The 25,327-nt window shown below is 57.3% G+C and overlaps 1 protein-coding gene and 1 long non-coding RNA gene across 2 annotated transcripts in view; both read left to right on the forward strand.

The window, feature by feature from the left end:
* Positions 1-2,075: 2,075 nt before the first annotated feature.
* Positions 2,076-25,327, forward strand: part of LOC101789439 (tyrosine-protein phosphatase non-receptor type 11) — a 36,681-nt gene continuing 13,429 nt past the window's right edge. Inside the window, exons 1-2 of the mRNA XM_027443081.3 lie at positions 2,076-2,227; positions 22,694-22,816. Coding sequence (XP_027298882.3) covers positions 2,214-2,227; positions 22,694-22,816 — 137 coding nt within the window. The 5' untranslated portion in view covers positions 2,076-2,213. The remainder of the gene's footprint in view (positions 2,228-22,693; positions 22,817-25,327) is intronic.
* Positions 11,919-15,538, forward strand: LOC139999262 (uncharacterized). Its single transcript, XR_011804616.1, has 3 exons — positions 11,919-12,419; positions 12,531-12,903; positions 13,582-15,538. It is a non-coding gene; the product is annotated as an uncharacterized lncRNA (long non-coding RNA).

The raw sequence follows: 25,327 nt of genomic DNA on the forward strand, positions 1-25,327 counted from the left end.
CGGCTTGTCGGCTCCCGGCGGCAAACAATGGGGCCAGTGTTGGCGCGGCCACGGGGCTTGCACAACTCTCCACCGGGGCCGTGGTGCGCTCCAGATCAGCCTCCTGGTGCCGCGTCTTCTCGACAATGACCTTATTATGCTCCAGCAGGCACGGGCTTGCAAAGTCAGTGCCTCTTTCCCAGGCTCGCCGCCAGCTCGCTGCGGAGCGGGAGGAGAAAAAGCTGGCGTTGTCTCGGCCGGAATGAAAAGCCGAGCTCTGACAGCTGGATGTGTGGCTTCTTTTTTTTTTTTTTTAACAACACGCTGGAAAAACCCTTTGTGAGGGGAAAGAGGAAGGAAAGAAGGGGAAGAGCCGCGCTGGGGGCACGCTTGGGCAGGCAGCAGGCGTGACTCAGGGGAATGGTGCGGCCAGGCTTGCTGGCAGCCCCGTGCAGCCTGCTCAGCACCCTCGGGAGCACAGCGTGTGCGTGGAGGGCCTGGCAGCCTGGCTCTGCTCTCCTTGGGGGCGAGGGGGCTTCAGGGATGAGAGGGCAGTTGGGTTTGGATGGTCCCGTCCATCCCCAGGGCTGCCTTTCCCTGCTCTGCTGCAACACAGCCTGGGATGGCAGCTCCCCGCCTCGCACCGCGTGCTGCCCACCTGCTGGAGCAGCACAAAAAAACATCGTGGCGATGCACCTCCACGTCTCCAGGTTGGGAAACGGGATAATTCGGAGAGAAAATTGGAGAAAATCAGGGCTGCAGTGTTTGTAGGTGGACAGCTTGAACCATCAACAGGCTCTTCCAGCCTGTGCCGGAGGTCCCTGCGATGCGCAGGTGCCCAGCCGGCCCTGCAGATGAGCACACAAAACTTCAGGAGGGAATTCCAAAAGATTTTGGGCAGCTCTGGGTGCTCGCCACAGCTTAAATGGGATCTCTAGAAGCTGTCCTCACTGCAAGCACCGAAGGCACTCCCCCAGCCCAGGTGCACGCTCTGTAAATTCAAGACAAGCATCGTGCCTCCCAAGGAGCAGGTGCCTCCGGCAACCACCTGGCAGCAAGAAATGGGGCAGAAAAACCTTTTTTTGGGGATGCAGAGCAGGGAAAGAGCCTGGCTTGTCCCAAAACCTCTCCCAGCCAGACAACGACCGAGACAGAGCTGGGGATGGAGCAGAGGGGTCACGCAGACAGAGCCGCAGTGTGGATCTCACAATGAGCTCTCAGTGCTGCGAGAGGAGCCCCCGGTCAGACAGGGAGGGGGGAGAAATGGGGAAGGGGAGGACAGGGCTCCTTGGTATCGGGGTCTGGATTTGCCCCCTGTGCTCCTCGCTGCCCCGGGAGCCGTCTGGAGGCACACGGGGCAGGGATGCAGCCCGCTGCCAGCTCCCCGGGTATTCCCCGAATAGCCGCGGAATTCGCTGAGTCTTATTATAGTCAGAAATTGCTATTTTTGACACTACGGCCAGGCCGGGCCAGGGGGGAGGTAGCTGGCTGCGTCCTCGTTTTTTTCTCCCTCTGGGACAGCTGGCTTTGTTTTCTCACCCAGCAGTCACAAAAGGTGCCAGATTCAGGGCATGCGTTTGGGGCAATTTCTGCCTTTTCCATCGATTTGATGCAAGTTGGTTAAAAACACCTGAATTTACGTTTCCTACAGCAAAATGAGCTCTGTTTGCACAAACCCTCCTGCAAACCCAGCACCCCTGCCCTAGCAGCAGCTTGGGGTCACCACTTCCACCCCCCCACACTTTTAGGACCCCTCCTGGGACCCCCAGGACACCAAAGCAGCCCCCGAGCTGGGGGACGATGGGGTAACACCGGGGCTCGCCGGATGGTGCCCGGTGCCATTTTTTGGTGCTTTTTCTTTTCTTTTTGGAATTTTTAAAATTTTTTCAGGGGTTTCCAGAGCCAAAATTGGGCTGCGAGGAGGAGCCGGAGGCCAGGAGGGGACTGGAGGCTGGAGGAGAGGAGGCTGCGCCCCCCGACGGGACACCCCGGGGTAGCCAAATTTACCCCGTGTCTGCCCAAAATTTACCCCGGGGGTACCCAAATTGCCTTCGGGGGTGTCTCTCCGTGTCCCCCCCCGCCCGGTTAGGGGCGGGGCAGAGGGCGGGGATTCCCCTACGTCACTGGGAGGGGTTTCCCCGGAGCCCGGCCGCCCCGCCGGGGTGCGGCGGCGGCAGGAGCGCGGTGCGGAGCGGGTCTGAGCCGAGCCGAGCCGAGCCAAGCCAAGCCAAGCCATGACCTCCCGCAGGTAAGGGGCTGGGGGCCACCTCCACAACCCCCCCCCGCCACCCCCCGGTACCCCCCGGTGCCTCTCCGGCTCCCCACGCCTGGGTCCCCTCCGCGCGCGGCTCCCCACGGGTGCGCGCCCACGCGTTTGGGGAGGCGAGCAAAGGAAATTTGGGGGGGGCGGAGGTGAAGCTGGGTCCCCTGCCCCCCCCAGATCCTTGTTCTCCCCCCAAATCTTTTTTTTTCCCCCCCTTTCTGCTTCCCCCAGCCCCGCGCTTGCTTTGCGGAAGAGCTCCCTGAGCCTGCCCCCAAGCACCTGGTGATGCTCTACCTGCTCCTGTCCCCCCAAAAAAAACACGGAGCGGGGGGTCCCCAGGGGGTCCCAACTTGCTCGGAGCAGCTTTGTGGGGTGAGGGAGCAGGGTGAGGCGCTTTGGTGCCTCTGGCGTGGTGCTGGTGCCTCCCCCAGCGTCTGTTTTGTGGCTTCAGCCCCTTTCCCATGGTGGCAGCCGGAGCCTGGGGGACTTGGGGACATCGTCCCTTCCCTGGGATGGCTCCAGGAGGGGAAGGCAGCTGCCTGGTGGTGTCCCCAGAGCAGGTTTGGGGTTTGGGAGCTGACGGGTGGGTGCTTCAGGCTGAGAAATGGGATGGGTCACAGGGCAGAGGGCTCCTTTGGTGCTGGTACAGGATGGGGTACGGGTCCCCTGGAGCACGCAGTACCTCCAGATCCTGCTCACGGGCACTCCTGCAGTGCCACCACTGAGGGTTTGTGGGGTTTTGGGGTCTCTCTGCCATGCAGCACTCACCGTGCCCCCTGCACAACAGGTATTTTGTGAGCATCTGTGGCTCAAAGCACCCAGAAGTTTAGGAGGAGGATGGGCTCATCAGTTTTTCCCCTATGTAAAACGCACGCTGATGGGTGATGGAACATAAAGCTGGGGCTCGGGGCCCCTGGATTTCCTTCTGGTAGCGCTCTCCGTGCCCACAGGCAAGTCAATATTTGCCTGCGGTGCCTCTACCCTGCTCGCTCCACCCTCCAGGGCAGCGGGCTGCTTCAGGAGCCCCAAAAAACCCTGTCCAGTTATTGGGTTTGGTGCGGAGAGGCTTTGTGCCGGGGGCTGGCCTAAAATGCAGGGTGCCCACTTGGTCGGGATGGCATCTCCCCCTTCTGCCTGCCTCCTGGTCGAGCCCAGGTGCACCCACCGAGCTCGGCACCTGCCCTAAACATCCCCGTGGCCGTGCCCGTGAGGTGGATGCATCCAAGGGGGGGACCAGGTGGAGGTGTGGCACCTCCCTGGCTGAAGGAACGGCTTTACCCCCAGGATGGTGCCCACGCGTGCCAAATCTTTTCGAGGAGGCCACGTGGAGGGCGAAACAAACCCGTTTCTGGGTGCTCAGCCCATCTGGGAAGCTGCCCTGGCAGCCGTGCCAAGGGCTGGGAGCTGCTGCTCGCTCTCCCCGTGCTGGGCCTGGCCGGGGAGGCGGTGATGAAACGTCGGGGCACGTGGGTGACACGAGGGAGAACCGAGCCCTGCTGCGGGGAGAACGAGCTGGTTGCCGTCAGCCTAAACCACAGAGCTGTTGCAAACCCCTCTCCGAGCTGCTGCCAGGGCCCGGCTGTGTTGGTTCTCAAAGCCTGAGCAGAGGACAACCCCTTTCTGTCCCCTCCCTGGCTTTGCTGGCACGGGGTGCAGCGGGGTTTGGGAGGTCAGGAGCCCCTGGCCTTCGGGGCAGGCTTTTTCTTCCCATCCAGGTTCCCCGGGACGCTGTGGCTCACTCTGACATCTTGGGTTGCTCGTTGCTATTAACGAAGCAGGGCTGGCAGCTCAGGGTTGGCCACGACGCCATCCTGTGCGCATCCTCCAGGGTGGTGCTGTGCGGTCCCCGTGCCCGTGGTGGCCACGTTTCTGAGCATCCGAGGCACCCAACAGGTTCAGCTCTGCCCCGAAACCAGGAGCAGGGTTTTGGGCCACGGTGGCCGGGACCAGGTGTTTGGGGATCCCTGGGAGGGAGAATCAAAGCAGGTGACTCAATGGGGGACCTTGGCTTTGCCCCCTCCTCGTTATCCTTGCGAGTCATCCGTCTGCATCCCACTGGGCTGTGCCAGCAGCATCCCCCTGCAGCCCTGAGATGCCTCGGCTGAGCCCAGGGGCTTTTGTGCAAGGGAAATTGCACAAAATGTGCACGAAGCCTGCCAGGACGGGAAGGTGAGGGGTGGGAGATGCTGGGCCAGCAGAAGTTGCAATTCAGCTACGAGCTCCCAGCCCGCTGTTTATTTCCAGGTAGGGCAAATGCATTACTGCGGGTCACGAAATGCATAAATACACCACTTCTGCCCTTCTCCAGGGAGGGAACGAGAACGGTTAATGGCCCAGCTCGGAGCAGGAAAGCCTAACCTTGCCAGGGAGAGGGGTTTGGATCAGGCCCTCGGTGATTTTTCCAGCATCCTATGGTTTCCCCCAAGGCAGCGAGCTGCTCTTGTTATGGTCCCAAGACAAATGAAGCGCTCTCAGCCCTGGAACACGTTTCTGGGATGCAGCTGTATCTCTTTTGAGAGCTGCCAAGCAGAATTCCTCGCCGTCTGCAGCGGCGGTCGAAGGCAAGGCGCACCGGAGGGGAAGCCAGCCTCGCAGCGCCGCGTGCGGGGCGAGTTTCCTTTGTGGCTGGGTGGTGCCGGAGCTGCTGGCCGCTTCTTCCAGCAGGGTTTGCTTTATTCGGCTTTCTGGGAGATGGTTCTTCTCGGGAATGGAATGAATCAGAGCCCTGCAGAGCCGCGAGGGATCCCAGGTGTGCAGCGTGGGTCTGCGGAAAGGGAACCGCTCGGTGCCGCTGGCGCTGCCGGCACCAGCTGGAGATGCTCCTTGGTGCCAAAACCCACCGAAAAGCCACCAGAAAAGCACCAGGGCTGGCCAAAGGGCTCCTCCATCCCTGGTGCCGACCACCTTTGCCTCCCCATGAGCAACCCACCAGCTCAACCCCTCTTTAGGAGGGTCCCATGGGTGCTGAGCCGCAGCCGAGGGGTGCCTTTGTGGGGCTCGCCCTCCTCCTGTGCGCTGTAGGTGCCCTTTGACTCCCAAAAAAGGCTTGCTAAAATCTGATTTCCCAAATGCTGATTTCCCCCAGAAATCTGATTTCCCAAATTTGGGTTCCCTCCCCACCCTTGGGGGCTAACGGAGCCAAAACCCAAACAACCCCACACCCTCTGGTCCCCAAAAAACCCCCCATGTGCTAGGATGCATATGGGAAGAAGCACCCTGAAGGCTGCCGTCCTTTAGGCATCACTTTAATCCTTCCATTTGATTTTCCCTGCAGTAGGAATTGGTTTTTTTCTGTTGTTTTCTCGCTGCCGTGACCGAAGGCGGGGGCTCGGGCAGGGCTGCACTTGCTGCCCCGCGGGATGCGCGCCGGGGAGGGATGGAAAGTGGCTCCCGCAGCCCTGCGCCGTTCCAGGAAACGTGCGTAGGACGGGGCTTAATCAGATTACGGGGCTGCTGTGTTTGCAGGCTTCCTGCGTGAGTCTGAAGGGAAGAAGGAAATTCTTCGCATTAAACCGAGCTGGAAATCGGGAACTGTGCGTTTCCTGTACATGCAATTTTTTTTTTTTTTAATTTTGTGCAAGCGGCTCACGCTGCTGCTTGTAGCAGGAGTGCTCTGCAAAGACCTCTGCCTGCTTGTGGTGGCCGAGGGGGACGTTTGGAGGAGATGTGTTCTGTAGGGTCTCCTCCTGGCCTTTTGGAGCTGCTGCTCTCCTGCAGCAGGAGCTGTCGCAGGTGGCCCGTGCAGCCCCCACGTGCAAAGGGCACCGCTGGGGTCCAGCTGTGGGATCCCCCAGGTGGGCTGGGAGGGGCGTGAGTGTTGGGTTCTGGGTCCCAGGGAATTTCCTGGGGATTTTCCTGGTGTTTGGGTAAGCTGTGGATGAGCCTCATCTCCTGTGATATCGCCTTGGAAATGCCCTCGTGGTGGTTTGGATAGGATGGGGCACGGCGTGGCCGTGCTGCAGCCCAGCCCTGCTGCTCTGTCCGTCTGTCTGTCCCTGCAGGACAGGCTGTGGGGTTCCGGGGGGCTGTGTCCATGGGGCTTTGTCCCTCCCTGTCCTTAGGGGCAGTGAGTGGGAGCCCTGAGCAGTGCCAGGCCCCTGGGCCATCCGTGGCCACAGCAAGAGCGCGCGTGCCCAGGGCGAATCACAGCAGCTCCCCGTGCAGCAGCTTGGGGCTGGGGCAGCCTCAGGGCGAGCAGAAATTACATTTATCTCCCTCATTGCAGGGATGGCCGGGGGGAGAAAGGGTGAGCTGAGCTTGCTGGAAGGGGCAGGGGCTCACTGCGTATGCCCTGATTGTGTTATCAGGTGAGGAGCCGGCCTCTCCGCAAGCGTCTGCTGGAGGCTTTCTGGTGCCCAGCCCCTGCTGGCTCTGCCTTTCTGGCTCTTATCTCCCCGAGGAAGAAGCAGGCTGCTCTCTGAGCTGTTTGGTGGCCTGGGAGAAAAGGCACCAGGCCAGGCACCAGGGGAGAGGTGTCCCCGTGGGTGTGCGCCTCCATCCGTGCGCTCCCTGTCCCGCACGGCGAGGGGTTTGCGCAGCTGCCCAGCCCCTCGGGAGGTCAGCAGGCATGGTCGTGGCTTCCCCCTGCTCTCCAGGCACCTCCATGCCCCCCTTCGTGTCATCTGGGGGAGAAGATATCGGTGCTGCTGCTGCGTGAGGGCCCTTCGTGCAACCCAATCCGTTCCTCGTTCCTATCAGGCTCGCCCAGATCCTGCCGGTGACCTTGGGGTGTAAGGTCTGGAAGTTGCTTACATTCCCAGTGTCCGGTCATCACGCAGCGAGCACAGCGCTGTGACTCCGTTTAGCAGCCCACCCACCTCCCGAGGCTGCTCCAGCAGTGGTTTTTCACTTAAATTTCCACCTTGCCATAGCCCCCAGAGCCCCTCCTGGTCCTGGTCCCGCTGCCTATGGGGTCCCCCTTTGGTGCCTGGCCACGAGCTGCAGTTTGCATCTGTGGTGCCAAAGCAAACGCGGCTTTTTCTTTTTTCTTTTTTTTTTTTTTTCTTTTTTTCCTTCCTCTCTCCAAAACAATGTGCTTGGAAGTTCCCTTTTTGGTTCGGGCTGAGGTTCCAGTTGGCTTTCAAGGGAACTGCCGTGCCCCGGATGCTTTAACCCAGCGCGTTTTCATGGATATGGGCGAGAAGACGGGAATGTGCGGCTCCCCTCTGCTCCAACGAGCTTTTAAATATTTTTAAAAAAGTATTTATTTTACAAAGGGGATGGGTTCTAGCTGGGGAAACATCGGGAAGAGTGCGCGTGGTGGCACGAGGCGCTGGGCAGTGCCACCTCCGCCAGCTGCCACCTCCGAGGGACCTGTGGCCCTGCAACCACTGCCCTGTGGCCACCTCCAGCTCATTTTTTTGTGTCCCCGCCAGAGCTGTCACACCGGGCACATGTGACAAAGGGAAGCGGGGACAGCTGGGGCAGCCTGAGGGAGCTGTGGGTGCTTGGCACGGGCAGGGGACAGCCCTTCCCTCAGGACGTGCCGCCTGGCCGCAGGGGTGTCAGGAGGGTGGGACGCCTGACAGCACAAGATTTGGTTTCACAACAACCGAAAATCCCCCTTCACGCCCTCCAGCAGCATCTCTTCCATGTAAGGGAGATGCCGGGGCTATCTTTGGCCTTGGATTTCTTTTATTAGTATTATTACAAATTTTATTTTTGTCTTTATTTCTCTCTCCCCCCCCCCCCCACCTCCTTCCTCCCACCCTCCTGAAATATTTCCATCGGTCTCCTCTCTAAGAAGTGTAACGAGCCCTGCCACTGATTAAATTCTAAATATAGCCCTGGTATTTTTTTTTTTTTATTTTTTTTTCTCCTCCCTCCGATTCTTCGTGATGTATCTAGGTAAAAAATAGCCTTGGCGACTCTTCAAAGGGGACGTGGGCCTGTTACGGGCTATATTTTTGTCTTGTCACCCTGCCCGTAGCTCCAAAATAGCCCCCCTGGGTTTTAATTAGCTCGCCGGGTTATATAATCCTGCGAGCTGAGGATTTCTGGGCTCAGCAGGCCCGCACGTGATGCCCTGGGCTCCGGCAGCTGGGGGCAGGCAGGGTGGTGGGGACGGCACCGCGGGACCCTCCCGGTGCCACCTGGGGCAGCCACGGTGCCGTAGGTCACCCTGTGCCCCCTGGTTCTGCTCTTCCCTGTTTCTTTTTCTCTTCTTTATTGCCTTTATCTCCTCGTTTTGTCCTGGTTGGGGAGCGAGGAGCCAGCTGAGTGGGGAAGGGGTCTGGGGAAATGAACCCACCCCAAGCTCCTCGGCCGGCTGTGTTGCCTTGGGGCTGGTTTTGGGTTTCTTCAGCTCCTGGGCGAATGGCTCAGGGTGTTCCTGGCAGCATCCTGACAGTAAGTCTTGTGCTCCTGGTGGGATGGAGGACGTTTGTCTTCCCATAGCCCAGGTTTGAGGGTTTAAGCTTAGGAAAACATCCCAATTTCATCATCCACCAGGGGAGGTGGCTCCGGCTGGTGCCACGGGGCTCTGCGCAGTGCCCAATCTCCAGCCCTGCCACTGCAGCTTTGCTCGGCCTCAAAATTCACGTGCTTTGAGGATGGCCATGCTTGGGCTTTGTGTGAGGAACCCCAATTGCATCCAAGTTTACAATGACCCCGTTGATCCAGCGTGGGGCAATCCAGAGGCCACCAGCTCCTGGGAGGAGAGGGCTCGCCCGGCACAGCGTGGCTCATCCCGAGCCTCTCTTCACCCACCCCTTTCAGACCACGAGGAGCGGGTCCCGCAAGGGAGCAAAGCTTTCAAAAGCTCTGCAGCCACCAGATGGAGCAAAGGAACTTAAAACAACCCCGGCTGAGGTTTTGGCCAGGGTCTGCCACTGGGCAGGGAGGTGTCCCCAGCGCCGTGCGGGCACTGGTGGCACCCAGCGCCTTGCCGAGCTCTGTGCTGGTCCCAAACCCCTCCTGGGAAGCGGGGCTTGGGATGAGCCTGGCGAGAGGGCAGGATTTTGGGGCTGGGTGGGTGTTGCAAGCCCGTTCCCTGCCCGCTGGCCACGCGGATGGCAGCTCCTTGCGCCCTGGTGCGTCTTTAGCAGGGTTTTTTTCGCCCATGCGAGAGGAGCCGTGCAGCAGCAGCGATGCCACCACCAGGCTCACCCCACCCCACCTCCTGCCGTCACCCACGGCTCGGACTGGGGTTTCGGTCCTGTTCTTGTGGGGGCTGGCGTCAGAACTGGGTGCTTCGGCGCCGCTGCAGCAGCGGAAACTTTGGGTGCTGTCGTTTCGGTGTTCAAAGCGGGGAGGAACTGGCGTGCTTCAAGGAGGGCAGTTCGGGAGGGAGGGGCAGTTTTGGAGGGGTTGGGTAGATTTTTGGCGTCCCGTCTGATCTCTGGGATGCGGCGGGTCTGGGATTTGAAGGGGGTGGGCTCGGGTGCGAGGTTGGGTGAGGACAGGGAGAAGAGCCCCGCTGGTGGTTTATCCAACCACGTTTGGGTAAGACCTACTGTGGAAAAGGACTTCCACAGGAGGCTAATACAACATAACCTATTTTTTTCCCCCCTTTTCACAGCTTTTATCTCCAGCATCTCTGATTCCTGCCCATCGCTGGGGGTGGCGTTGTGGAAGGGGGGAAGTGCCGTGCGTTATAAAGCACCGGCTGGCCTGGGGACGCAGATCCTGATCCCAGTGTCACGTCTCCAATGCCCTGGGCTTTGAGGTTGTGCTCTCCACCTCCTGCTGGGCCCAGCTGGGTGCTTTGGGTGCAATCCCACCCGGCTGGGGGTGATCCCAGCCCCGCCTGGCATTTCCTCCCTGCCACCCCCCCCCAAGGGCTGGGCTGGAGCGCTGCGGTTGGGGCTGTTGTCATCCCCATCTCCTCCGTGCCCCAGCTGCTCTGCTGGCACATTAAGGGCTAGCCACAAAGCAGCCCTAATTGTGCTGAGTGGCTGTAGGATAATGGGCTCGAGGCTCAGCCGTGCTCCTGGATGTTTAATGCCTCCATGGATGTGTATTTAGTGGGTTGCCTGCCCGCAGGATAGCCGAGGTCTTGTTTCTCCTGCCCTAGGAAGCTGGTAATGGAAGGATGCTGAGGATGTGGGCAGGGGAAGGGTTTTGTCCTGCCGTGCAGTTTGTAGGGCTGTCGTGTTCCTCGTCCTGCAGAAATCCCTTCTACGAGGTCTCCAGCCCGGGTGCCTCGGGGTCAATCCTACCTTGCGAATCCCACCTTGGATGGCAGAGAAACCAGGTCAGGGACAGCTTCTTAAGCTTAAATTCGAAATCCCCCAAATCAACAGATGCCTGGGGACATCTGACCGTCCTGAGACCCTTGTTCCTCTCGAGGGTGTGTGGCAGCCCCATCCCTGGCAGGATCAGCCCCCGTCTGTGAGTCGTGCAGAGCCACTTGGTGCCGGGGCAGAAATCCCCTGCAGGAGGAAGATGTAACGGGGTGGGGGGGTGTTGTCCACATACAGGACCTCCAAGGGATGCCACTTTGCCCGTTACCCTCCCTTTTTGCTCTTTTTTCCTGCCGTTTGGGCTGCCCCCCAGCCGACACACCCCATGCGCGTGGCGCTTGCCCTCCCAGTCCCCACCAAAACGCAGCTCACAGCTGCCGGGCTGGTGCTGATAAGAGGAGGAGATGACTTCCTTTTCTTCTCTCCTCCCCCTCTCCCGTCCAGAACAAGCTTTTTTTTTTTTTTTTTTTTTTTTTGGGTAAATAACTCGCTGTCACTTCTTTGCTCCGCCACCTCGGCCAGCCCTGCGGGGGATGCTGGAGGCTGGGACGTCCTAACCAAGCCGTCCCCACCTCCCGTACCCCGCGACCCTTTTGGCCTTTTCGAGCTCTCCTGTGGTTTCTGGGGACCGAGGAAATCTCTCCGCGGGGCCAGGAGCCTTGGCCAGGGATGGTGAGGTAGGATGTCTGCTCGGCGTGTCTCTGTTTTTTTTGGAGATGGGAAATCTGAGCGGGAGCAAGGCGATGGGGACGCGGCGTGGAGGTCGTCTGCGGCGCTTGGGTCGCAAGCAAACCTCTGGTTCTGTGTGAAGCTACTAACAAAAGCGTGGGCACGGTGATTAACAGCGCTCGTTAGCTGGCAAGGTCTCTGCAGCCGTGTAAGATTCTCCACTGGAAATTACCCCTCGTCTCTCGGGTGCTGGTGGCTTTCTCCTCGTGCTGGCTCCGGCACTGTGCGAGCAGTTTCATGAGCGTGATCACCCCAATTATTAACAGGGCTCGCTGATAAGGCTGGAGGTGCCCGGGAGAGGTTACCCCAGCGAGCAGTGGGTTATTTCGGGGTTGTTATTAGATCTGTATCGTGTATTGCATTGTTAGCAAGGCTGCCTGGATGCTTGCTCGCTTATCTCTTGGTGTGCCGTGCCTTTGGGTGCTGCCGGCCACCTTGCCGGCACGGGGGCACCGGTCTTCCAGGGGGGCTGGGCACCTCTGGCTGAATTTTGTGGTTATAAAACGAGCCAAATTTAGAGAGAAGGGCGTTTTGTGGAGCAGGGAGGGGTTGTTCAAGGCATAAGAGACGTGGAAGGCTCTGGGTAGGGGTGCGAAATGGTCCCTTGGCCGGAGCATCCCGAGGCTTTCCTCCAGCCCCCTCGCCCACCTGGTGCCACTCACTGATTTCTCAGCTTCTCCTCTCTGCCCTGGGTGTGTTCTGCTCCGCTGGGTCACAGCGAAGAGCTAAACAAACTCTTTCCTGCTCCGGGAGGAAGGCTGTCACTCAGACAGCAGCTGGGCTGGTTTCGTTGCTGGCTGGTGAGATAGAGCTGTGTATTTTTAATGCCCCAACAGTCTGGCAGGTGGGCCTGCAATTTAATTTTAGCTCGCTTTGTGAGAACAAAAACATCTGCAATGGGCAGGCCAGGAAACTTCCACGAACGGGGGAAGCTCAAGCAATATTTCTCCTCCTATCAAACCTTTTTGGACCAGCAGGTAATGCCTGGCTGAGGGGTAAAGCACAGCGCGTTTTTACGGTGGTCCTAACACAGAGCCCGATGCCAAGGCAGCTTGAGCTTCAATTTAATTTCAATTTGGGGAGCTAATTCAGGAAACGTGGAAGCTGCAGCTGAAAAAAATCACCTCCCACACCTCGGGGGGCTGGTGCCTCCATCCAGAGCAGCTGGAGGGACGCAGCTACACCTCGTTTAATTAAGGGAGCCTGGGTGTAAATCCTCCGGGCGCCTTGGAGGAGCCCCAGCTCCCGGCTTGCTGCGGGTGCAGGTGGGTACGGCTGGGTGTGGAGGTGCAGGGCGGCCAGACAGAGCTGGATCTGCCTCTCCCATCCTGTGGAAATGGAGAAGAGGCACAGCTTGTACCTTTTTCCCCCCCCAGCGGTTTCGGTCTCGTGTCACCATCCCTCTCCTCTCCATCCGCGCGGTGTGCGCCGAGCCCGGGGCGTGGAAAGCTTTGCGGTACCTGAGCGCTCCAGCTGGCAAAGCCAGGGTTTAGACATCAGCAGGAATAAAATGCATGCTGGATTTCAAACCAGCAGCCTTTCCCCGCCCCAGAAAGCCTCCAAATGTTTGGGATTGCCTCTTCTGTTCAGGCAGGGAAGGACCAAAGGATCCGTCCCCCTGCGAGCAGAGGCAGGAGGGATGGAGCCAGCGCACCCACAGCCGTGCACGGAGCTTGGCGGGGTTGCAGGAGAAGGAGCTGCCTTGGCAGCAGGGCACATTTTTGAGGAAGCAGCCTGCTGATTTCTGAGGTGAGCAAATATTTGGACGCCGAAGGGGGAAATTAGCACCGTGCGTATCCTGTATGGGTTTCTTCTGCTTTCTTTAAAAACAAACCCAAAGTGCCTCAATGAGAGACCGTGCCCTTGGGGCACTCGGCTCTCCTCCTGCAGCTCGATCGGCGGTGACTTGTGCCAGCTGGAGCACCAACGGGACCCCAATGTCCCCCTGCAGAGCTGCCAGGTGGATGGGTGCCAGCATCCGTGGTGCTTGGTCTGGGATGGGGTTGGTTCTTTGCTGCAGGTGGCCTAGAGATGTGGAGTTTTATCTCCCTGGCTGTTTTAGACCTGTGCTTCACCAGCTGTTAAGCTGAGAGCCAAATCCCTTCTGGTACGAGCAATCTGAAGGAGGAGGTGGCAAGGGGACACATTGTAAGATTTATCCTTTATCACGGAGCACCCTCCGAGGAGGTGTGGGCAGGAGGCTTGCCCTGCAGCCTCTGCCCTGAGCCTCAGTTACACAGGTCGAATAAATTGAGTTAATTTAAGGTTTGTGTAACGCCCTTCCACCCAAACCATGTGTGTCCTGCAAGCCTGACCCGCGTCCTTGGAGCAAAGAGGGGCTGTGTTTGTGTGTGTGGCTGGTTTTCCGAGCAGCCCAACTCATTTTGGAGTTGCCCCTTTGCTTATATCCAATTTCTATTTTATTAGGAAAGGGGAGAAACACCACTGACAGATATAGATGTGCCACGTCTGCTGCATCCCGAGATGCTCAGGTGCTTTGCTCCGGCCAGGTTATGAATTTTGTGTTGCCACAGAGGGTACAATGCCATGCCCTACAGCAACATGGGGTCAGGTTTTCCCCTTTCCCTTCTCACCTGGCACCCTGGGGAAGGACAGGGGCTTGCTCTCTCCTCGAGGCATCTCTCCCTGCAGCTACAGAGGGGACCTGCCCTCAGCAAGGGCTGAGCGATGTCTGAATCCTCGAGTCCTTGCGAGCTGCTGTGCTCGGGACCCGAGCTGCTAGACCCAATATTTGCAGATCTTGAGACCAGGGTGGTGGCGGACACGGCCGTAATGCCTCTCGTTTCTTGCCCACGTGCACCAGGGCGCACAGCCCGTGTCTCCTGGGAGGAAATGGACCCAGTGGGACCAGGGCAGGTGCAGTGATGCTGCTGAAAGCCACTCGCTGGAGCAGGACGAGGGGAAGGCAGCAGGCAGGTGCCGTCTCTCTCACATCCTTCATGCAGCCATGCAAAGAGCACGGCGCAGCTCAGCTTTTCGCAACAGTTGAAGGCCAGCTCGCATGCTCCACCGCCTTGCTGTTCGCTCTAGCCCTGCAGAACAAACTGGCATCCTCAAAGATGTATTTTTGTACCCCCCCCGATCTTAATTTTGCCCGTGGTTTCCTCTCCGTGCCGCCATCAGGCCTTTATCTGCGGGGTGCAAGAGGTGATGGTGGACGAGGTTTTCCATATCGGCGCTGTGGGATGGGCTGCGAGGAAGCCTCGGAGATAGGACCGGGCTGTCTGAGGGCTTTGCCTGCGTGTGCTGGGGTGGCTGGAGGCAGCCTGGTGGCCTTTGGGTATGGCCCAGCCTGGATTTGGCTGCTGGAGACAGCGATGCTCCGAAATCAGCCTCTCCTCTGAGCCACCCTTTGGGCATGCGGATGAACCGATGTCAGAAACGGGGCGTTTTGCGTGCCCCACGGCACAAAATCCTCCTAGCTGCTCCTCCGTGGCCCTGCTCTGGTGCAGGTGCCCATGGTTGGTCCCTGCTAGGTGGCACGAGGAGCATCCCTGTGCCCCAGGCGTTGCCATCAGCAGGAGGCTGCTGGTGGAGGTGCCTCAGCTCCGCCTGGCGAGCGCTGGCTGGGTCAAAGCGAAAAATCCCAAGATGACTGTTTTGTCCCCCTTGTTTTCTGTCCCCATGGTAAGGCGGGCATCGTGACTATCTAGTGAGAAGCATGAAAACGTGACCTTTTGTCTGTAAAGTTCACCCCGGCTCCTTCAGTGTACAGGACAAAAATGATGCGCCCTGCGCAGCGGGCAGAAGCGCTCACCAAGAAGGGAGTGCCTGCATCTGCAGGTTTTATTTATTATTATTTTTTTTAACATTTTTCTGGCTTTTCTTCTGGAAATAGCTATTTGGCCCTGTGTTTAGGGTCAGACTGGCTGATCCCAGAGGTCTTTTCCAACCTAAATGGTTTGATTTTATGTGCCAGGCCCTCTGGAGGCTGAGTTTGTACCCGCGTCCATCCCAGGCAGAGGAACTGACGTGTGCCTTTGACGGGCTGCTAGTTACGGACAGGATTTTGCTGCTTTTGGGAGGTGGGGGGTGGATGGATCAGGAGGAGGAAGAATGGGACAGGACCTAAAAAGAGAGGAAGAGGTGCCAATGGCAAGCAGGGACTGGAACAATGCAGATAAAGGGGCTGAATCAGAGGGAGAGGATGAGCGCAGCCTCCTGCGCGTGGCACGGAGATGGGACAGATGTGGATTTATAGTAATTAACTTAATGCCAGCTGGGTCTCCGGAGCTGGGAAATCAACTCGTCTGCAGCAGCTTGCTGCCAGGAGGGAGCCGCATCCTACTACACCTCTGCAAGGGCTGGAGGAGAGAGCTCGTGCCTGCTGGTGCTGCTGGCTTTGGGCTTTGCGTGTGCACTCTCCTGCCTTGGGACAACCAGGGGGCGGCTGGGGACTGTGCCCGGGGACCCTTCTGCGGGTACTCGGGCTCGAACATGGACTAAATGACAAATTCGTGAAGCTGGTGCCATGGCGAGGTGCTGCTGCTCTCCAGTTCAACCCAGTTGCTTTGCCTCAAGGTTCTGTGCCCGGTGTGTGATGTTCATGGCAAAGCTCCGAGGAGCTGTGAGTGAAACCATTCCTGGCTGTGCCGTTTCCAAACCAAAGTTTCCAAGCACAACGCGTGGGGTTGGGTTAAAAACCCTCTGAGCGTGCCGTGGAGGAGCTCTGGGTACGCTGCTGCAGCTCAGGTATCAGTGGGGTGTCCTGGCCGGGGATGTCCCCTGCCCCGTGGGGTGTCCTGCAGCAGGGCTGGGGGGGTTTCAGGAGGGTCCAGCCCCATCCAGGGGCTGCTGAGTGCAGTGGGGAAGCTGCTCGTGCCTTGGTGTTGGGTCCTGGCATGGCCACTGGCTGGAAAAGCCACCCAAAAATGCTGGGAGGGGAAGGGCAGCCTGGCCGCTTGTCCCTTGAGGCTGCTGAAACCAGCACCGGGGACTTCCCCAGGGCTGCAGTGCCCAGAACCAGGGCTCTGGGTCATTTCCCTGGCCCTCCCGCTACTTTGGAGCAGGGCGAGACCTCCTATGACCCGAGCCGTGTAATGAAGGTGGTTGGGCTGATTAGCAGGATGTTAATTAGCCCAACCCACGGTGCCATGCTGGCTGTGCCCGCCGCTGCCGGTCCCTCCTCTCCGACACGGTGTCTGCGTTGTTCTGCTGCTGTGTTCTCTGGGGAAGTCCCTCTGTGCACACACTCTCACTAACCATACGCCTTGAAGTTTTATGGAAAAAAAAAAAAAAAAAAGATGTTTAAACCAGCCTTAAATCTTTAAACATGGGGGGGGAGGCATGCCAGAGCTGCTGCACAAACGTGCAGTTTGCTTTGAGCTGGTGCTGAGAACTTGGTTTGCGCACAGGTTGGGCTCCAATGAGCTAAAGGGATGTCAGGCATCTCCATCGTAGTAAAAATTGGTGAAAATCGAGTGTTATACCCCCCTCAGAGAAATTATTCTCGCCTGAGACAGGAATCCATTAGGAAATGCTCTGGAAAAAGACTAGGGGAAGGCTCGCAAGACCCTCGTGCACCTGCTTCGGAAACGGATGCGCCGACTTGGAAATGCAACGAGAATTTTGGGGGTGGTTTCAAAGCTGTTTCCAGCAGTCTTGGGGGATGTCAGGTGTTGTGCGGCGGCATGACGAGCCGTCACAGCGCTAATTGCTTTAGGAAAAGGAAAATATTTACCTGTACGTGGCAGCGAGGGGGATGTGTGCGGGGTACGTTTATTTAGCACGCCCCCCCCGGGGGCTCTGCTCGGCGTAACGAGGCTTCTGCTGGGGCTTGGATTGAGCCAGACCAGAGACAACGGAGGAGGGTTTGCGAGATGCTTTGCATGCAGGCGTGCCCGTGGAGAGCAGCTTTCAATGAAGACGTGAACACTGATAATTTGGTACAGAAACACCAGGAGAACTCGCTAAATTGAGCCGTAATGGAGCAGGATGAGTGCAGCCCCTCCCCAGCTAACGTGCAGCTGCTTATTTTCATCCCTTTAGGAAGGGCTGTCATTTTTATTTATTTATTCGATTTTTTTTCCAGCCATCTGGGATGTGCTATGTCACCTTGCCGTAGGTTTTTGCCCATGGCCAATATTTTAGCATCTTGCTCAGCGGCTCCTCGCAGGGGAGTCGGTGTCAGCATCACCCCCTGGTGCTGGAGCTGCTGCAGAATGAGTCCCCGTCTGCCAAACAATTTATTGGGGTGCCTGTATTTTGGGCAGAGGAAACTTTCAGCCCTGGTGGATCCAAAATAAAAGCCTGGGCGAGGTGACCCTGAGCATCTTCTATGCCCCCAGGTAATCCATGAGCTCCTCAGACCCACACGAATTTCTGCTGCTCTTTGGGGAGCTGCAAAGCCGTAGAGAGCAAACGGTGCTGTGCTGAGCCTCGCTGCGCCTGGAGGCAGCAGGGTCTGGGGCAAAGCTCTGGGGATATCCCTCAAAAAGAGGAGTTATTGCTTGGTTCTCCAAGCCAGGGGTGTTCCTCGCCCTCCGTAGGGCTCTTGCGGGCACAGGACAGCATCGTTCACTCAGCCCAGATGTTTGCACCCTTTAGGACTGTTCCAAGGATTAAAAACCTTGCAGAGAGTGAATTCTGTGCCTGTCTCAGCACCAATGCTGCTTAAACTGCATGGTGAGAGCTCACGCTCTGCGTCTGCTTCATGTTTGGCACCGAAGGGAGCGTCTCAGCTGCGCCCAAACACAAACTGATGGCTCTTCCTCCTCCCTTTAAGCAGAAAATCAGCGCAGGGATCCTTTACGCAGCTCTGAAGTTTCCTTCCTTCCTAGCTGCTAAATAGGAAGCAGGGTCGGTGCCCTCAGTGACACCAGCTCTCCCCAGCCCACCTCCCTGTTTCTCTGCTGGAAGAAGCGCCGCTCCTTTATCTGCTTGGCTGCTGGGTCCTCATCCTGCCCTGCCTTCTCCCAGCAAAACAGGGCCACCAACAGCTCCTGGGGGGGAAACCTGAGGGTTTTGGTCCCCTCATCCCCCTTTGCCAGCCCCTCGGCCAGCCAGGTCCCCGTGGTGTTCAGCCACCCAGCGCTAACCACACGCGGCGCGTAGGTGGCGGCTCTTGAGCCACGTTTGCTTTGATCTTCTCCAAGCCTAACAAAAAACCGTGTTTAGAATACAGGGGTTCCCGGCAAGGCTTATCAAAATGCCTGGTTTTATACGTTTCCGAGGGTCTGACAGTGTTGTGAACTCTCTGTTCCGCTCTGTCCCAAGGCGCCAGGCTGCGCTTGCGGCAGAAAAAAAGCGTGATGCGTGTGTGGTCGGGAGGAAATGAGTAACGCTGCGTGGACCTCGTCAATAATGAAAGAGAAATTAGGGGGGAATTTTTAATGTGCAGGAAGGTTTCCTTCTCCAGAGCCTCTGCTGGAGCCCTGCTCCCACCCCGGGGACTGCTGTGCCCCTCGCCTCGGTGCCATCGCATCGAGCCCTTGCTGTGTGGGGGCAATCACCCATTGAGGGTTTGCCCTTTTATTCCAGTGGGTAAAACCCAGCTGGAGAAGCTGTCCTGAGCCTACATTTGCTTGTGTAGGTCTGAAACGGGAGCATTTTGGGGTGCTGGGCAGCCCTTAGGAGCTGGAGCTGTGCCGTGGGGGCTCCCGGCAGGGGAGGGATGCTCCGAGCACATCCCACCTGTGCTCACACCAGGCTTTTCATGTGGGCTTTGCTTGCATGCTGGTGGTTATCAGAGCGTGCTTGCTGCTTCTGAACGTGCCGTGTGGCCTGGTGTAAGTCAGCCCAGGCTGATGTCTGAGCTCCCACCACGCACTGGCAATTCCCATCTGAATCCCAGCCCCCGGGCAGCCTGGGCGACGTCCCAGCAGGCAGTCCTGGGCACCTAACGCTGCGTGCAAGCCTGCTTTCTCTCTTTATTTCAAAAGATTTTTTTTGTCTAGCTTTGGTTCCTGACAGGCACTTGTTATCTCTATATTTTTAATTCAAGTTTTATTCTAGATGGCTTGGCGGGTGGAAGGGAAACTCGTTCCTCTCCAAGAAGGCAGCGCTGCCTGCAGCAGGCAGGGCGCACATTGACTTGTAGCAGGAGGCATGAAAAGTGGCGAGATCCCCTTTTTTTTTATTTAAAGCAATTCTTCAGGCGTGACTCAGCTCCCCAAAACAGCTCGGGACCGAAGGGCTGCACGCTAACGCCTGTCATTAGCTGCCATTGATGTTAATAACAACCCTTTTTGCTCTCCTAGGTCGGGGATCTGCTTTGGATCCTCTTTGTTGGCTTTTCTTTTCCCATTTTTTCCCAAAATGTTGTAGCTCAGCATGTAAATATAAGCACAGGAGGTTGGACTCGAAGCCTGGTGCTTGCTCTGTGCTGGTTTTGGTGCCCTCCCTCCACCAGGGTTGGTGCTTGCTTCTCCCCTGCTGCATTGAGGCTTGGTTTTGCTTACCAACAAATGCGCTTTGGTATAAAAACGTTGTGAAAAACAGCCGTAAAGAGCCTCAAATCCTGTTTTAGCCGGTCTTGCTCTCAGTTTTTAATCCGCTGTTTACAGGAGCAGGGCTGACAGCTGGGAATAGGTGTGCCAGAAGATCCTGGGAGGGGGAGAGGTGGATTTGAGTTGTCTGCAGCTCGGAGCTGCAGCAGGGGCGAGGATTTGCGCTGGGACAAACCTCGTGGTTTTTGCTCACTTCCATGTAATCCGGGCAGAAAAGCCTCCAGGGAGAAAGTGATGGATTTCAGAGCTGGGATTCCCAAATCGAGACGACCCTGAGTTTGAAACCATCCCTTTCCCCAGGTTTTCTTTCTTCTGCAGAGCCAGGGGAGAGGTACAAACTGATGTTTACAGAGGTTTGTTTTCCCCATTTTTTGTTCCTCCTCTTCTCTGTTTTGCTTCGGGATTTGGAAGCTGCCTCCCTGCCTTCTCCTCCTTGCGAGGGCTGCGGAGATTTTCTCCCCAGCCCATTGTTTGTGCTTCTTGCGAGCTAAATAACAAGCGGCCTGTGTGTGCTTGTATGCTTTGGTCCCTGTCCAAGCAGTGGGAGTGATGGAGAAAAAAGGCGTTCAGCAGTGAGGTTTCTGTTTGGTGGCACCAAGAGCGCATCAAAGCCGACAGGCCCCCAGATCTGCCCCCAAAGGTGATGGGTAACCTTCCCCCCTCCCCAAACACCCATCCTTCTGTTTTGGGAGGCAGCCACGAGGTCCTGATGCCCTCGTGAGCAATACGGGGATGGGGACGATGTGTAGGTGTGCGTGGTTCCCATGGTGGCAACCCTTGAGCGCTGAGCACCCCTCCGGCACTGCTGTCACACCAACCCAGATATTTTCAGCCCTAGAGCACGCTTGTGGCTGCCAGTACGTGCCTGCCAGGGCTCTCCTCCTACAGCTTTACCCACGATGTTGTCTTGGCTTTTTCCTGCCGCGCTGCGCTGTTATTTTTGCCGTTCTGCGTCGCTTTCGGCAACTCCGCCGTGTCCCCGAGCTCCATTAAGCTCCATTAGAGGCTCCGTTCCCGTGCCAGCAGCAGTTTTGCAGAGCAGTTAAGTGCCGGCCCTGTGCAGGGTGGGTTTATAAAAGGGTGTCACTGGTGATGTCGGGAACACGAGGCTCGGAAGCGCCGGGAGCCCTGCTTGCCATCTGCTTGCGTGGCCCTTTCCGAACGGCGCCGCCTTCCTCCAGAGCTCAAGGATCTTTCATCAAAACTGTTTGGGTTGCGGTGTGAGGGAGGAAATCCCAAATTGTGGAGGAGGCCGTGACATTTCTCGACCTTTTCTCTGTGTATCACGGAGACAAACACACTCTGACGAGCGCGCTTATGTTTGTAGATCCAGTCTTGGGGTGTGTTTCCCCAGGCAAGATGCTGGGCTGCGCATTTCCCTGCAGCAATCGAGACCGAGTCACAAACCCCTTTGTGGGGACGGCGTGTCAGCTGCTCCGAGCCCCGGGACAGCTGTGTGCAAGAAGCTAGCTTACTCACAATTTCCAGAGATGCTTCTCTCGAGGGCCGCGTTTCGCTTTGCTTGGAAAATTCAGCGCTGCGGTTTCGAGCCGCCGGGCTGAGAGGTGGTGCCGCCGACCCGTCCGCCTGTGCAGGAACTCGTGCGCTCTCATCCTGCTCTCCAAAGAGGGCTCAGAGCCACTGCAGCTTAATTTTCTTGCAGCTGGTGTTGCCCAGAAGGGCTCGGAAAGCTCTGCTGCAGTGTCAGCCAGGGCTCCTCTCCTCTTTGCTCAGGAGGAACATCGCAGCGGTGCCACGTGGAAACGGCTGCCGGCGCTGGAGCGAAAGTGGGAGAGAATTTCCGAGCCGAGCTCAGCCTGTGTGTGGGTCGTGAGATTACTCAAAAGAGCCTGGCATTTAGGCAGTGGATTCTCGGTGGCTTCTGAAAAATTGAGCCACGAAGCTGGTGCCACGTGGGAAATCATTAAGGCGCTCTGCATATTTATCACGCGTTAAAGCCGTGGGGAAACACCAGCCCTTGTGATTCCATCAAGAGAACTTGATCGAGGCTGATAGCATCACAAGCGAGGGCAGTCGCTGGTTTGATGACACTGAAAGCACAAAGACTGCCTTCAAGCAGCGTGCAATATAAATGAAACATCTTTTCCCTGCGGGTCAGCTGCCTCTTTCCTAGGCCATCCCATTACGTCCGTGCACTAATGCTTTCCAGCCCCGTGCAAACAGCCTCCTTCCCTGGGCCGTGCGCTGGTCCCTTGCAGAGAATTGTGCTTTTTTGGCACAGCGGCGGCACGGTTTGGGTCATTTTTTTTCCTCTGTGCTCACGGGAAAGGTGATTGTGTCGCCACAGCTTCAACTCCAGCTGTTGAGGGGTTGAGGAGCAGCTGCTTCATCTTGAGCCGGAGAGGCAAAGCTGCCTTGGATGAGATGCAACTAAGTCGTTGGGTTTGCTCCAGCAATTAAAATCCCTTTTGTAGTGTCAGGGCTCGTCCCTGCCTCGTGTTGCAGTCCGGAGCACGGCTTTCTGTCTTGCTGGGGTCTCAGTGGAACCCCTTTTTTCTCCCCAGCCAGGGCATCCCCTCTTTGTAAGGGGATTTTAGCACGGAGACTGAAGGGCTGAGGCTGTGCTCTTGCTTAGGAGACTGAAAAACTCAGTGCTCTTGATGGTGGAGCTTTTCTTTTTGCGGGTCCTCTGCTGTAAAACCCACCCAGCAGCCCTTAAAGAAATGCCTCGAGTGCCCTCGGGGAGATGCGGGACTTTTCCTGGGGTCAGCCCATCTGCCAGCAAATCGATTTGAGCCCAGCCAGCTGGGATCAGACCTGGACCCAAAAAAAAAAAAGTCAAAAACCATCTGGTGGCTTCCTATAGAGGGGCGCTGCAGAAAGCTTGCGGGGCTCGCACTCCGAGGAAGAGGAGGGCAGAGCAAAGAGGTCTCTCCTGGTGGATATCTGAGGTTTCCTGCCCTGTGACACATGAGTGGGGTTTTTTTGGGGGGGTTGCTGCCATGGGGAGCTGGTGGGTGGAGGGACGGTGCCAGCCCCGTGGGCAGGAGGATGGCATCGGCCCCATGGGCTGCTACTCACGTAGCTCACGTCCCGTTGTCCCTCTGCAGGTGGTTTCATCCCAACATCAGCGGCATCGAGGCAGAGAAGCTGCTCCTGACCAGGGGCGTCCATGGCAGCTTTCTGGCTCGGCCCAGCAAGAGCAACCCCGGGGATTTCACCCTCTCTGTCAGGTAAGCAGCTGGTAGCAGATTGCTGCGTGTGCTTTTGGGGCCTTCGATGCCAGAGGAGGGGAGGCAACGTGCTTAAATTTCTGGGAAGAGCATCTTCGGTCCCAGCAGGAATGAATCATCAGGGGATCCCGTGCAGACCCCATAAGGGAGCAGGACCGCGTGGTGCACCTTGGGCTGTGCACCTTGCTCTGGTGTCCCGTAGGAGCAAAGCTCTTGGAAAAGGAGAGCTGCAGCTCTGCTGATGGCCTTGGTGCAGGCGATGAGCAGGTAGAGCTGGCGGGGGGGACAGGAGTCAACGAGCAGTGCTGACCCAGCACGTCCCCAAAATGAGAGGAGGAGGAGGTTGTGGCTGAGCTCTTTCCATCCAGCTGGGGCCTCGCAGGGAAAGAGCTCTGCAGAGGTTCCTCCAGGCACTTGTAGCTGGACCTCTCTTTTTTTTTTTTTTTTTTTTTGTTGGTGGCTTCTGTTTAATTTAAACAACCCTCGTTTTGTTTAGCAAACCCCAGTGAGTTTATGCATCCTCCCGCCTCGCTGTGTGCAGAGGCTGTGCAAATGACGACAGGGACAGAGCATCTCTTGCTTTTTTTTCTTCCCCCTTCAAGTTATTTCCCCCTCTTCAAGCTTATTTCCCCCCTTGCAGTCATCTCTAGACTAGAACCTGCCCTGTCTGCTAGGTGCAGTTATTTCTTAGCTTGCTGCGAGTTTGCAGCTGCCTTATTTTTTCCGTGCTGCCTTTTTTTTTTTTTTAGCCAGGGGAACGCACCCAGCCACTTCTCTCCTCTCCAGCTATTGGGGTATGGAGCATCCATCCCAGCGGGCAGGACCCAGCCCAGCTATTGTGGGGTGCTGCCAGGGGTGGGCTCCGACCCCAATGGCTCTGAGCTTGCAATCAGAGGTGGCTGCAAGCTAATGAGACAGGAAACTGCGTAATTAGTATGGGAAATAAACTCGGTCACGGAGAGCTGCCTCGAGCCAGCAGCAGCGAGGGAATAGGGGTGAAGCAGGGGGCTGGCTTCACGTGAGCTCTTCTCGAGTCGTGTTCTGAGTCAGGGTGATGCCTGGCCATACGGTGAGTCCTGACAGCGCCCGCTCAGCCGGGCGATGTGCAAGCAGACGCAGGTTTTGCCTGTGCAGCGGTGTCGTGACGTGGGCAGATCCCCAGCCAGCAGCCTAATTACCCCGAATTAGCAGAGTCAATCGCTCTGCCGGGCGAGTCGTGCCCACGCCTGCATTGCTGGGCTGGTGCCTTCTGCCGGGGAGTCACGCCACGGCTTGGCAGAGTTTCTGTCCCTCAGCCCCATCCCGTGACTCAGGAGAAGACCACGCACGTTGCTGCTGCTGTGGTTTGTCACCTTCCCCCTGTCTCAGCCCGCTGCCTCCCCCGGGGAGCCCCAGAGCAGCGTTATTGGTGCTTTTATCTCTTTACCCCTCGCTGCAGCAGGTTATCGGGGGGGCTGGGCCACTTCCTACCACTGGGTGATCCTTGTGTGGCAGTAAATATTTAACGACAGCATCATTTCGGTCGTAAAAACCTCAAAGCTACTGCCCTTCAATCATGAAGAGCACGGGGCAGAGCAGCACGGCGTGCCCTAACGCCGTGCCACCGACCTGTAGCGCCCCAGCCCACTTGTGCTGTACCCTGGTGGAAAGTCTGACCGGTTCTCACAGTTCTCAGCAACCCACAGCCGTGACACGTTTCACGTGCCTTCCTGGAAACACTGTACATGACACAAAGCTTAGAGGCATCATGAATTGAAGACGAGGAAAGAATTTATGTTCAGCGACTGCTTTTACCTACGAGTAAACCCCTCCTCGGCTCGTGCCATCACTCTGGCCTGACGCTTGAGGCAGGGGTTGTCCCGTCGTCCTGGTTAGGGAGTGATTTTGCTTATACTTATCTGAGCAACGTGCTCTTGTCTCGCTGAAATCAATGGCCCCGAGACACCTGCAGAGGTGTTGCAGCTCTAATTCCCCAAAGCATCTTATAGAGTACACAGTGAGCAGATTTAAGGGCTCAGAAAGCTGGAGAGCCTTTCTCTGTTACATTACACACGTACAGGTGGGACAGTGTGGTGGTGTTCTCACCTAGAATTGCATCTGGACAGGGCAATACATGCCCCCAAAAAAAAACTTTCAAAAAAAAAAAATAATGAAAGGCTTACAAAGGAACACTACAGATATCTTTGAAACAACACCTAAAATAAACGTGTTGGTGGGTGAGAGTGCTCTTAGGGGAGCAGGCAAAACCTCTTCCTCTTCTCTCGCCCTCCTTCCAGCTCCTCCAAGGGTTTCTGAGAGCCAGCGAGGGGAAAGGCAGCTTAATGAGAGAGGCCGTGGGCTGCAAAGAAAGCAGGCGCTGGAGCGTTGGCTGAGCAGACCACCCACCAGCTGACCCGTGTGCTGGTGCGTATCCAGAAGAGGAGCGAGGGAATAGCACTGCAGAAGTTACGAGGAGGTTTCCGTGAAGTTCCGTGTCTAATTCTCCTTCCTTTCTTTAGCCCTTTGTACCCT

The sequence above is a fragment of the Anas platyrhynchos genome, chromosome 22 (genome assembly GCF_047663525.1).
Source record: "Anas platyrhynchos isolate ZD024472 breed Pekin duck chromosome 22, IASCAAS_PekinDuck_T2T, whole genome shotgun sequence".
NCBI lineage: Eukaryota > Metazoa > Chordata > Aves > Anseriformes > Anatidae > Anas > Anas platyrhynchos.